Raw genomic sequence first — 12,750 nt, forward strand, 5'->3', positions numbered from 1 at the left:
AGCGAGAATGCACAAGCTTCATTGTTTTGTTGCTTTGCCATTCCTCTGCTTACACATACATGTTAAGTCACAAGTCTCCATAACTTAATAGTATCTCCTTATTGCGCACTGTATTTATTTATTTATCACAATACCCACAGCACCCGAAGGCATTACAGCGGGGGGGAGAAGGAAACAAAGAACCAATAAATAAACCACTGTAGCTGGCTGCTCCCAACAAGTCAGCAGATTTTGATTTGCTTTCCTTGGCAAGCTGGCTCACGGGTATCTGTGTTGTGCTGCTAGCTTTCCACTTAATTGTCTAAGCTATTGCCACTTTACTATGCTTCGTGAACTCACTTTAAGATCTGTAAATTCATCTGCATGTCAATTTTGAATTATAAAACAGCACCAATCACAGTTTTAGAGCCTTGGAAGAGGTATTAGCTCCCATTTTTTGCATGGTTAGAGTTTGCAAATAGCAAAGTGCATTTTTGAAGAGCTGGAGCATGGGCCACTTGAAGTGAATGCAAATGCTGTTTCCACCCAATCATTGAACATCTTAATAGTAAAAGAAATGAAACTTGAACGTTCAAACAAAGTAAGTGAGATGGGTTCTGCCCCCCAGCAACAGCATAACTCAGGGGGCCAAGCCGTGACGTGTACTTCATTATTTGCCACCTGTTTGCACCACGGTGCATTCAGAATTCCAGCACAACAGGCCCATTTCCTTAGTAAAGTACAAAGTGGAGCAGTTGCATCATACTCTCCAAAAGGTTGATTTCTGTTTGCTATGCTTGTTGTAGCTCAGTGCCTTAAGCTTTAGTAGCTGAAGCTGTTAAAAATGTTACACTAGCTCCACGGTCTGCGATTGTTCTATGTTCTTCAATCCCATATTGCCCTTGATTTTATCAGGTGCTGGAAGAAGAACGACTCGCTGAAAATGCTCAGCGACTTGGTGAAATTCTTCGCGCTGAACTGGGCAAGCTACCTAAAGACCTCGTGACAAAAGTTCGAGGCAAAGGTCTGCTCAATGCAATCATCGTGGCACCAGGTGGGTATCTAAGTCATGTTCACACACTTCAGTGAACAAATGTGTACAATTGGCTTCGATTAATTTGTGAAGACGGTGGTGGAGCGATCTCCAAGCTACACTTAAACCAATCGCAAAGGGCCAGAATAGTGGAAAATGAACTGGATCATTAAAAGAAAGATTAGGCATGGCTCTGCTATCGCAAACACTACTTGAAACTTGTTTCTGCCACTGTACATGTACGGCGGTGACTATCAAAGGCTTAACATGGACACAGTTTTTGTATATTTGTTGTCGAAAACGGTGCGTACCTGAAGTTAACTCGCACCCAATTATATAACATAAAAAATAGAGGTAGCACGCCTCTGACTCTGGCAGTCAGAAATAATTATGGTGAACGAGATCAGACTGAAGGAAAACTGCCAGTATTTGTAGCTTGGAACATGATTTTGTGCCACTAATGTAGACCTGCAGGGTTTACCTTCACAAAACAGAAATTTATTTACACCTAATATTCATTGCTGCCAGTTTCTGTGTTTGTTGTGTCTAAGGACCACAACATGTTATTCCCTTTGTGGTCTATTGCGTTTGATATTTCAATTTCACGAACCAATCCGCCTTCAACTGCAAACTGGATGGTGGTGCACGTAGACTAACCACTTTGCTAGTTCATCCTGGAGCGCTTAAAATGTGTGATATGGCTATACTGTAGCTAGGTTTCATTATTACAGGCTGAGAGCAACGTGTTATCACCATCCTACACAAAAATTTGTTTTGTCGCCATCTTGCTATGCCAATGGTGGTGACGCCGGCTCTGATTAGGCTTTTGCTAATGCTGCAAATGTGGTTTCTGTTTCATGTTGCAGGCAGTTTCTGGACTAGTATTCCTGAAAAAAAAAACAAAAAACAAACATGCATACAGATTTAGCACGATGCTGAAACCTAAAGGATGGGACTTAATTTAATTTGAATTGGTGAGGTAGCAGCAGTAGCGCATGATGCGAGCGCAGCCTCGTCGCCTTTAGCTGCTAGCTAAGAAAGGTACGGTGATTCCAGCAAGGCGAAAAGGCACGAGCACAAGTACGAGGAGAACACAGAAAGAATGCTGAACTTGCAACTCAGTTTTAATTTGAAGAAAATGCCACTGATCGCTGCTGTGCATGTGCAAAAAAAATAAAAATAAGAATAGTCATTAAATAGCAACAAACATATGCTCAGCATGCTAGCTTTAGTGTCTGGTTTAACCAGCCATGGTAGCATGGCATTGCAGTTCTGAGCAAGAATTCACGTGTTTGATCCTGGCCATGGCGGATGCATTTGAATGGAGGCAAAATGCAAGAATGCCTGTGTACTTCTATTTAGGTGCACATAAGAGAACCCCAGGTGGTCAAAATTTTTCTGGAGTCTCTCACTATGGTGTGCGTGTCTCATAATCATGTTGTAGTTGTTGCACATCAAACCTTAGAATTTAGCTTTTACATTTTTTTAGTGTCTGGTTTAAACATTCAAGCTCTTTATCGGTGAGCTGTAGAAGAGGTTCATTCACGTACAATTCTGTGAAAAATTTTCCAATATGGAAAGCTTCACATAGCTCCTTTTCCGGTCTATTTCACTCCATATCTATGATCGACACATGTGGAAAGTCTGGGCTGCAGCCATACCTCTTGCAGTACAAATGAAGATTTCCTCCTGTACCTGTGGGAAGCTGGCTGGGGCTATGTTGGCGTGTCGATGAGTGGCTGTGTGAGCACTGCAATCTGCAATTAGGGAGCTCTTCGCGACAGTCAGCATGTCAGGGTCGGGTGCCTGGCCTTCACGGTCGTTACTGCTTCCACGGAATGCAGTGGTTATTGTCCCCTCAAAGGGAGCTTCATTGCTGGCCTGTCAACAGTGTCTGGCCCTGTTGCTATCTTCCGGTCACGGCGGGCGCTGGTGAAAGGGTTGCCTTGTGGGAAGCACCCAAAGAATGCCTATTGCTGTTTTGAGATGCAACAGCACCAGCTCACTTAGCAAACCACCCTGCTTAGCTGTTAACTGATGCTTCATGAGAACGAAGGCGATGTGTAATGTTTATTGAGGGAGGAATGTTGATGGGGGGAGGTGTATGCATAGAAAAGTACGACACATATCTGAATGCATTTAACCTAGTGCACTGGAATCTGAAGCTATGAGCTTTAAAAATACCAGTAAAAAGAAACACTTCTGCAGTCGTATCATCCAATTTCATGTGAAAATGCGATCGCAATAACCGTCTGAAAATACATTGTTCCTATGGGACCCTGGCTGGGAAAAGAAAAAAGTGCTAGCATTATATTACCCCTTCAGCTTCTTCATCTGTATATATTCATCATCATGGCCAGCAGCGTTATCGTCTTCAGCGCGCAACCTGGGCAATAAACCGTTGAGGCTTAACAGCTGTCTCGCAAGTGGTGGAGGCATATATTATCATATTTATATCATATATATCATATCATATATTAGCATATATTAACATATCATCCTTACAAACATATTATGCAGAAACGTATCTGCAAGATTCCACTGTATGGCAGTATCAACCTTTATGAAGATTAGATGGGGAATTTAATTTAATTTGTTATATTCATGATTTCGTTAGAACAAGATTATCCACAAATATAGCCAGCAATCCAGCACTGATAAAAGCTAAATCCTGGAGAAGAGGCAGAAAAGCTTCGCTTTAAGATTCAGTAGTTAGAATCGGGTAATTACTAACGAGCTAAGATACGCCTAATAAGTGTACTGGCAGGCCTTCAGAGCTATTCTGGCCGGGCCTGTGGTGATTTGAACTTTTGGGGCAGTAAAGTGCATGCATTCATTTGTTCTGATGTTTTCACAGCCCCTAGGGAGTCTAAAAAATTGGACGTTGACTGGCAGCTAGTCTCTAAGCAAGGAGTAGTGCCATGCATACGTTTCAAAGTCTGAATTAAGTCGCTGTTACAAATGTTCTCAATTTCACCCAAACTCGAAACAAAATAAGGCATTGAAATAGTCTCAAAATGGTTTGCATTTGAATTGATGCTGATAGTGCTTTCATGTGATTATTTGCTGTGTAGATTGAAACCACCTCATAAACCCATACCTAGAAAGAGAATGATAAAGTATCTGGCTATACGAGTATGGTAGTTAAACAAGTTGGGGCTAACTAGAATGCATTCTTTCATATATATATCTGCCAATATGCAATGTCAGCATAATTTTAGCTTCAACCTTAGTGTGAGCCCTATGCCATCTTTGTCAACCAGATAAGTAGCGACATGAGTAGTGCCAGCCCTATGCCACCTTTCTCAACCGGACGAGTAGCAACATGAGATCATACTAGCGAGTTATTACTTAAGAAAGGTGTTCTATTTGTGATTTATTATCCACATTTCAATTGTTCGTGACAGTACATCTGCTTACATACAAACGTGTAGCAGTAATTATGGAAATGAAGTGCCGGCCAAAGCTTTGATTTCGTGGAATGCGAAAGAATCCTGCATTCCTGAATCAATCCTGAAAGTGCTGCAGCGGGTTCAGCGGCTGGGAGCCACTGTCCCCAGGGCTGGTATAACGTAAAACTATTCCAATTTGTTTTAGTGCCCATATGGGAGAGGCCTGAGCCATTTTGATCTATAATGAAGGGCTAATGGTGGATTTGGAGTAAAAACAGATCATAATACATAGTTTTATGTTACACTGGCCCAGGGTCGATTGCGTCTCTCTGGGCCTGCAGTGACATATGGTAACTCAGAAATTATATTACCGTGACGACTGGACTACATAATTTGTGAACATTTTCCGCTATCATCATGAGCATTGGTGCGCGAATATATAGTTTGACCATAGTGCCACCAGTGTTTTCGGCTTTACTGGAAAGCATGCGCCGTGCCGCTGTGCGACCCGCTCTTCCATATTCTAGTACGCTGTAGCTACAAAGCGTGCTTCTACCGCCCCGCATTCTGATTGGCTTGTGGCAAGGCGGAACTATTTCTGTTATGTAGAAATGGCTTTCAGTATATCACAGTAGCTCATAACTTTGGCTTCTCTGTACGGTCTGCTGGTGAAGTGCATTCCCAGGCACTTCACCAACACTGTGCAAGCATAAAAGAAAAATCTATTGAAAAAAAATGTCTTGGGTTACTTCTGGAAATTTTGGACTCGCTATTGCGGAATGCATGTTTTTGTGATTGATACTAGTAATTAAAAATCAACAGGCACTATTACCGAAATTTGCATGCACTAGACAACTTCAGTATCCTGGTAATCTGCTTCAAAATTCAGCTTAAGACAGTTGCAGTATAGCGCTTATGTTAGTTTATTCTGTATTCCATGATGGTTTCGAAGTGCACTATTCCATTATTCTACCAAAATTCAGATTGGCCTGCTCCAAACTACTTCAAAATGAAATTTTATCTGCTCTAAATTGCTCCAAAATGAAATTTATTCAGCTGCAAGCTGTTCCAAAATAAACTTTTTTCTGCTCCAAACAGCAAATTTACTTGCTCCAAAATTACTTTGGGCAGTCCCACCCCTGCACATTGAATGCATTCACTGCCCCCTAGTGCTGTTAATACAGATTCTGTGTGCAGCTGCTGCATTAACAATTGTGGTCATTGTTGGGGTCAGGCACATGTGTTCTGACCAGTGAAGTGAGTAATTTTCTAGCGAAGGGCTATTTCAGGATCAAAATAACAAAAATTTGGCCCATATACATATACAGGCACCTGCCAGGACCTTTGGTCAGGATAAACTCAACTGAAAAATTGAATTAGCCAGAGTTGAATTAACGGAAGTCTATACATATGAATTGATATAGGTGGGCACAAATACTGGCACTTAACCGTTTCTGCTGTCATATGAAGCTACTTGAGCAGGCATAGTCTTCCTCATTTGTTGTGGTGTTTTGTTGCTGATCTGCTTTCAGATATTTCTTTTGCTGTCAAATATCAATCGTATCAATCAATATTCTTTAGAAAATTGATCATATAGATATGTCAGTTGACAATTTAGTTTTAACAAATATCTTGCATCTTCTGTTGCTCAGCTGACATATATAAAAATATATGTACATTTGAATCCAGTCCTTCCTTGGTCGTGATTTGGGTGTGAAATTCATACAATGATATGACTTCATTTTCTCAGCTTTACCCGCCGTGGTTGCTCAGTGTCTATGGTGTTGGGCTGCTGAGCACGAGGTCGCGGGATCGAATCCCGGCCACGGCGGCCGCATTTCGATGGGGGCGAAATGCGAAAACACCCGTGTACTTAGACTTAGGTGCACGTTAAAGAACCCCAGGTGGTCGAAATTTCCGGAGTCCTCCGCTACGGCGTGCCTCATAATCAGAAAGTGGTTTTGGCACGTAAAACCTCATAATTACATTTTCTCAGCTTTGAAGATATACCTTACTAGTCTAACATCATTTAATGCATCTCTTTAGTAAGCCCCCCTCACAGGAATTTTCTTGTGAAAAATTTCCTGAAGTTTGTTTATTATGCCAAGTTCTGTATACTTTCTGTGAGGAAAATGTATTGTGGTTCAACTGTCATATTTATCCATACATTAAAGGAGCACGCTTGTTCTGAAAGCGCTTTTCCACAACACAATGCAGAGGTGGAAGTGCTGTGCCAAATGTGCCATCTTGTGCCAAAACACTGAGCTGCGCCAACTTATGCCAGAACGCTAACTTCAAATTAAGTTGTAAAATTTTGCGGGGTGATCGTGTTCAGTGGCAACTGCACAGCCATGTGTTGGCTAGCATTTAGTCCTGGAAGCGAAGCTAAAGTAATCCATTTCAGCGTCATTGGAGTGTAGGCGTGTTTGGTGGAGCATTGTAACTTGGCCGCAGGAAAACTAAAATCCTTTTTGCTATACAATGCATTACAAATGTTTTATATAAGTCTTGCGTGTTTGCGTAATATGCGGACAAGCTAAAGATGATTTGAACTGACGCTCTTTTTATGGTACAGTCGGGAAAGAAAAAAACAGCGCTCTCAGCTGAATTAATAAATCGTATGATCTGTCATTATACATGTTAAAGTTCACTTGTACGCCCTATTGGGAAATCTCCATTGATTAATAGCGAACACTATGCGTGTAACGTTAAAATGTATTTCGTACATGCACCACGTCTGGTTACCGGGATGGTAGTGTGGTACTCTGACAAATGAGCTGCTTGCTTTCGTGAAACTTCTTGACCAGTAATATCCAATGGCAACCGTAATCAGCACTCAAATTTGCACTCCGGTTACTCTATAGTCTGCGCAGGCATACCATACAAAACGAGACTTTTGCGGCCACAAACGAAGATGTAAAGTTTCCGTTTTAGTCTACCGTTGCGGCCTAATAGCGGCTGTAAAGGGTTGGAGAACGCATGAACGACAGAAATTGCATTTGCAGCAATGATCTTCACAATGCAACATGCGCTGATCAAGTCCAAAACTTTTAAGAAACCAATGTTTAGCATTCAAAATGTCAGTCGCAGTTTTAAGTTGTCTTTATGGGGCAGCCCTAATAATCGAGGTTGTGCAAAATATTGTTCGGGGATGCTGATCGGAAAGCTACTGAGCACTTTTTTTTTCTCTTTATTCTTTTCACAAATGTCTCAGCTTTTTTTTTTTTAATTTCTCTCCGCCAAGTTACGTGGAATACTGGCAAACATGCAATGACCAACACAGTAGCTTCATGTTTATTTTGTGGTACTCTGCTATGCCACCTGAATGTCGCCAAGAATTAAAAAGTGACAGCTTCGTCTGAAAGGCGAAGCATCGATTGCGACAGAAAATCAGTAGATAGCTATACAAATTAAAGATAGTAGATTTATCAGCTGTGAAACTTGTAAACATTTGCTTAATAACTAAATTAACAAGCACGGTGTTATGCACGCACAGGTAAATATGAACACATCTCACTCGATGACCATGGAAACTTGTTGTCAAAATGCTGGACTGAAGCGTAGCAACAGCAGCGAGGGACTCGGCCTTCGTGCTGAGTCTTGCTTCCTCATGAACTAAGCATCAAAAGCACAGCGCATACGAAGCTACCAGCACTCTGCACACTTTGTACCTATCACAGATCGCTTTGATGATGAGGCCCGTGTGACCGCGCACTTTGTCCACATCTTGGATCGCTTTCGAGATATGGGCGCCCGCACGTCACGCCACATGCAGGAGCGACTGGAGTAGAACCGCCATCCCGTTCAGTCCCTGACCTGCCCCAGTGCCTCGCGAGCGATGGAAGATGGCGCGCTTCTTCCCCGCTTTCCTCCTTTGCGTGCTCGAGATTGAGCCGCGATTGTCAGCTGACCCTCGCAGGCTTTCACTCACACATACAGTATACGGCACGCGGTGACGGTGTTATCGCCCTTGGACTTTATACTGAACATCACGGCGATGGCAAAAATATATTTGGAGTATCCATATAATTTCTATCACAGTAAAAAATAACTGAGGGCATTACACTAACCACATTCACTGTGTGTTGATAGGTGTTGTTTGTTGTCACAGTCAGTATTTCTTGTTTTTTCGTAAACGAATATGTCTAACAAACGAACTTTATGAAGGGATCTAAACGACGAGATGTCAGTAAAAATTTGTGGAAGACATTGAAACATCAGCGATAACTGGATTTAAAAGAACCTAGAGTTTAAATTATCCAATATGCTTATCCAATAAGTGAGGTAAAAAATGTTACCTAATGAATCTTAAATATTAGTTGCTTGTGCACAACGAAAAATAAAACTTGACTAGCAATATCAAAAGCCTATCAACAAATAATAGGTGCTGTTCACGTAAATCCCTTGTTTTTTTGTTTTTTCTTGGCCACATTTACTTGGCATGTCTAGTGTGCAACTTAATAGTGGTTTCCGAGAAATTCGTGTAGGTTTCCTTTGTCAGGTGTATATTTATTTTTTTTAGTAAACTTTCCTCCACCATGAGGGCTTCCACAGTGTTGATTCACCGTAACCTAATAGTGTTCTGCAAAGTGAAATAAAGAATTTTTTCTTGATTTGTCTGAATTTCACTCATGTTGATCCTAACCTAGCGTGCTCCAAAGCGCTTACCTTCAGCTCCAAAATGAACAATTCCCACTCCAAACCTGCTCCAATGTGCCAAGTTTGCTGCTTCCAGAGGTGCTTCAAAACTCCCTTAGCCACTTCCATCCCTGCATATGTAAAATGTAAAATTTATTGTGTGAAAGCATATTTATTACCAAAGGAAAACAACAGAGCATAAACCTACACATGAAGCTCCAAAGTCTCAGCTCCCTAACCTGAAATGATCTGATGAGCAGTTTGCGTTTAGTGAGCAAAGCAAATAGAACTAAAACCTGGACACATTGTGGGACTGTAGCACTTAGTGAGGCAGGCAAGAAAGAAAGCCAAGGACGTTTCCTAAATGCTATGGTCCCCGTACATGTATCAAACCATCTAGTAGTTTAACAGTCTGTTCCTCTGGACTTGCATGATTCAGTTTAGAATATAAATGATATAATGAATCTATTTGAATGCGTACATGAGCTTGCGTCTGGAAGATAAAGGGTCAAAATATTTTGAACTTAGCCTGTGTAGAAGAGGACTGAAATTTTTGTTGCCATTGAACTCGTTTGAACGGTACTATATTTCAGCACCCAGTGATACAAGTTGAGTTTCTAATCTGGCATGTGAAAGCAGTTGGAGCGTGTGCTTCATTGACTGAAAGCTGTTAGCTTGTGAAATATGTTGTAGCATAGCACTAGCAGTGTAATGGCCAGCACTTGTCACATTTTTCTTTCAGGGCTCGATGCCTGGGAAATCTGCTTGAAGCTAAAGGAAAATGGCCTTCTTGCTAAACCAACTCATGGAGACAAGATACGTCTGGCACCACCCTTGGTTATCTCTGAAAAGGAACTGCGGCAGTGCATTGAAATCATTGGGGAAACAATGGCAAGCATGAAGTGACAGTGATATTACATGGTTTGTTTGTTCATTCAACAATGCTATAAGCATCCAATAAACGTATGTTCTTGAATTTCAGTTGCTGCATCACTCGTATGCTTTTAGGAACTCATACATTACATGTGCAATAAGGGATAATACCAGTGTTAGCATGTTTTCTTGCATATATACCTTAAATGCAGCATTCAGAATCCTTTCAACATTTTGCGACTTCATTAAATATCCTCTGACAAAAGCAAGCAGTAAAATGAATATGGTAAGCAAACAATAAGAAACTGAGGCAGCAATTAGGTATATGCTAGAAAAGAAGTGCCGTACTTCTGGGCCCAGCCAGCGAGAAACCAATCGTGGTTGCTTCGTACTGTGCCCGTACTTTGTCCGCCAAGTTCATGACCTTGCTACGTATTTCAGCAAAATTTCGTACACATGATTCTAATGGTAGTGTATGTACTCGAAGCCAATGCTGTTTAATAGAGGTGGTGCCCAGCAGCTGGTGATGCTTGTCGTAATCATACTCAGTCACTGCATGTTTGCAGTGTAAAGTTAGGCCCACGAGCAGACTTTGTGACTCTGAGCTTTAAGACATTTTGCTATCTAAGAGGTATCCGTTTCAGTTTGTTTAGCTGTTGCAGCCTGAGGGTCCTCTGATGAGCATGTATACTAAGCTTGGCTGTGTGAAGTTACATTTTTAAAATTTAGGAGGTCCATGCGGTTAAAAACTGCGGTGCCACTGCATTGGCAAAGAGTGGAAATTTTAAAGGGAATAGCTTTCTTTGGCTACTGCGACAGTTTTCTGAACCTAACTGAATTACATAAGCACTCGGCGAGAAATGGGCATACCCATTTCGCTTCTGTGTGTGTGATGTAGTGTGGCACAGAGACATTAGAATCCTTTTTCCCACGGCACTTTAAAGAACCATTCATTTACTACATTGGACACCAACGCAACACTCCTGTCACGAATCAAACACTGCCACTGTTGCACACCAGATGTGCGAGGTCATGTGGTTTAGCGCCGAGTGAGGTGGAACGATTTTTTGACTTCGTGTGTTTGGTGCTGTGAAGAATGCCAAAGAACAGCAAATTATGGTCAACTCTCCCATCAATTGGGGAGGCCTGCCAGGAAGACCGTATGAATGGTGCCGATGAGTACTTTGGTGTCAACGACCACTTCAGTCAAGAAAAATTTGAAAAACGCCATCGTTTATGAGCCAAGAAAGATACCATGGTCGGAAGCAAATGAGTGCCCGTCGACAGCACACCCGGCTATTCACTTAGTCATCTACGATGACATTTATATTAATTTTGTACTCTGTTAACAAATTTAAATGTTCACCTTGATGCAAACATCGCCTTTGCTGAATCAATCCACTCTGTGCAGAACCGGTAAAATCTGCAAAAGTGGAGAAGAGGTTGGCTGGAGAAGCATATGTCCCTGACCTGCTACACCACACTGAAGGGGAGAGGGCATACGGAAGAAAGCATGAGGAGCATGATGAATCGTGAAATGACTTGAGCACTTGCTGTTTGATGCTGTATAAGCGCAGTCAGTGTCCTCGACCCAGAAGAATGAAATCTGTGTGCGCAGGCACACACACACAGAGCTTTCACTCTACTGAGGCTATGCCCAGCGGCGTAGCTCAGTCTATCTCAAAGAAGGCGGGGGTTCCATACTGGACACTAACACTCATCCCCCTCCTTCAGCCCCTCTCACTGTCTCATATACAGTTAAACCTCAATATAATGAACTTCAATATAACGAAATTCTCGATATAAAGTATTGATTTTTTCGTAACCTCGTCCACCTCTTGTCCATAGAACACCATTTAGAACCTCATTTTAACGAACTGTGTATGCGATTTCAATATAACGAAAGTTCGCTTCCGCCGCAAAGGAAAGCCGAGACAATAAATGGAAACTTCCGCCGACGCAGACGGTCAGATACTAGTTGAATTACAAGCGGCTGCTTGCAAACGCACCACAAATCGCGTGTGGCGCAGCAAGAGCGACCGCCGAAGTGAAGATGCATCATGTTCTGTATTAGGTACAAGTGCGATAAGATGCTATCGCGCCCCGCGCACTTTGTGCTTTAGGTGCGAGTGAAACTGTGCGAGCGTGATACAAGAAAGATGGTGGCTTCTCGAGCGCCGCCTTCCCGCGGAAGCAAAGAGAAAAAGGGGGAGGGAAGCGAGTTCGCGGTAACGCGATCAAGCGTGCGCGAGGGGGGGGGGAGGGGGGTGCAAGTTGGCGCGCGTCGCGATTTCTGGCGCGCGTCTCGGCCGTGGCTGCGCGTGGCTGTTAGCGCGGCTGAGCGCATCCGCGCATCCTGCTTAAGAGGTAATCTGCCGCATGTGCAAAGTGTGGGCGTGCCGAGATGGCGTGGCATTATGTAAGCTGTACCGTGCATTTAGTATTGGAGGTTGCGTAATCTCGAGTTTCGGCGACCCGTTGGAGCGAGAGGCAGACGAAGCATTGGTTCCCCGCTGTCAGCGCTTTTCATGATAGTGTCGTCTCAGTGTGGGTGACGCTATCAGCCGCGCGGGTGGAGTGCACGCGAAAGCGTGGCTGGCATCACTTCGTACCGCCGATGTGAAGATATCGTCGACGTGGCATGAAATCGTATCATTCGTCGCCGACTCCCAAATTCATCAAAATGAATTGTTTTTCTCATTCAAATTTGCATTTTTCGATGGCCCGATAATTCAGAAAATTCTGCGGCCCCTATCTCTGTAACAAAAATTGATCGGCGACTGCACTTTTCTTGCATAAAAGGCCGAATTTAAATACAACAAAATCTCGGTATAA

General features: G+C 42.6%; 1 protein-coding gene across 2 annotated transcripts in view; it reads left to right on the top strand.

Moving 5' to 3' along the window:
* Oat (Ornithine aminotransferase precursor) overlaps nucleotides 1–10,023 on the top strand; it is a 76,223-nt gene extending 66,200 nt beyond the window's left edge. For both annotated transcript variants that reach the window (XM_075676866.1, XM_075676867.1), the window contains 2 exons: nucleotides 895–1,033; nucleotides 9,785–10,023. In XM_075676866.1, the coding sequence (XP_075532981.1) occupies nucleotides 895–1,033; nucleotides 9,785–9,948 (303 nt within the window). In that variant the 3' untranslated portion in view covers nucleotides 9,949–10,023. The remainder of the gene's footprint in view (nucleotides 1–894; nucleotides 1,034–9,784) is intronic.
* Nucleotides 10,024–12,750: the final 2,727 nt, after the last annotated feature.

The sequence above is a fragment of the Dermacentor variabilis genome, unplaced genomic scaffold, assembly GCF_050947875.1.
Source record: "Dermacentor variabilis isolate Ectoservices unplaced genomic scaffold, ASM5094787v1 scaffold_12, whole genome shotgun sequence".
Lineage (NCBI taxonomy): Eukaryota > Metazoa > Arthropoda > Arachnida > Ixodida > Ixodidae > Dermacentor > Dermacentor variabilis.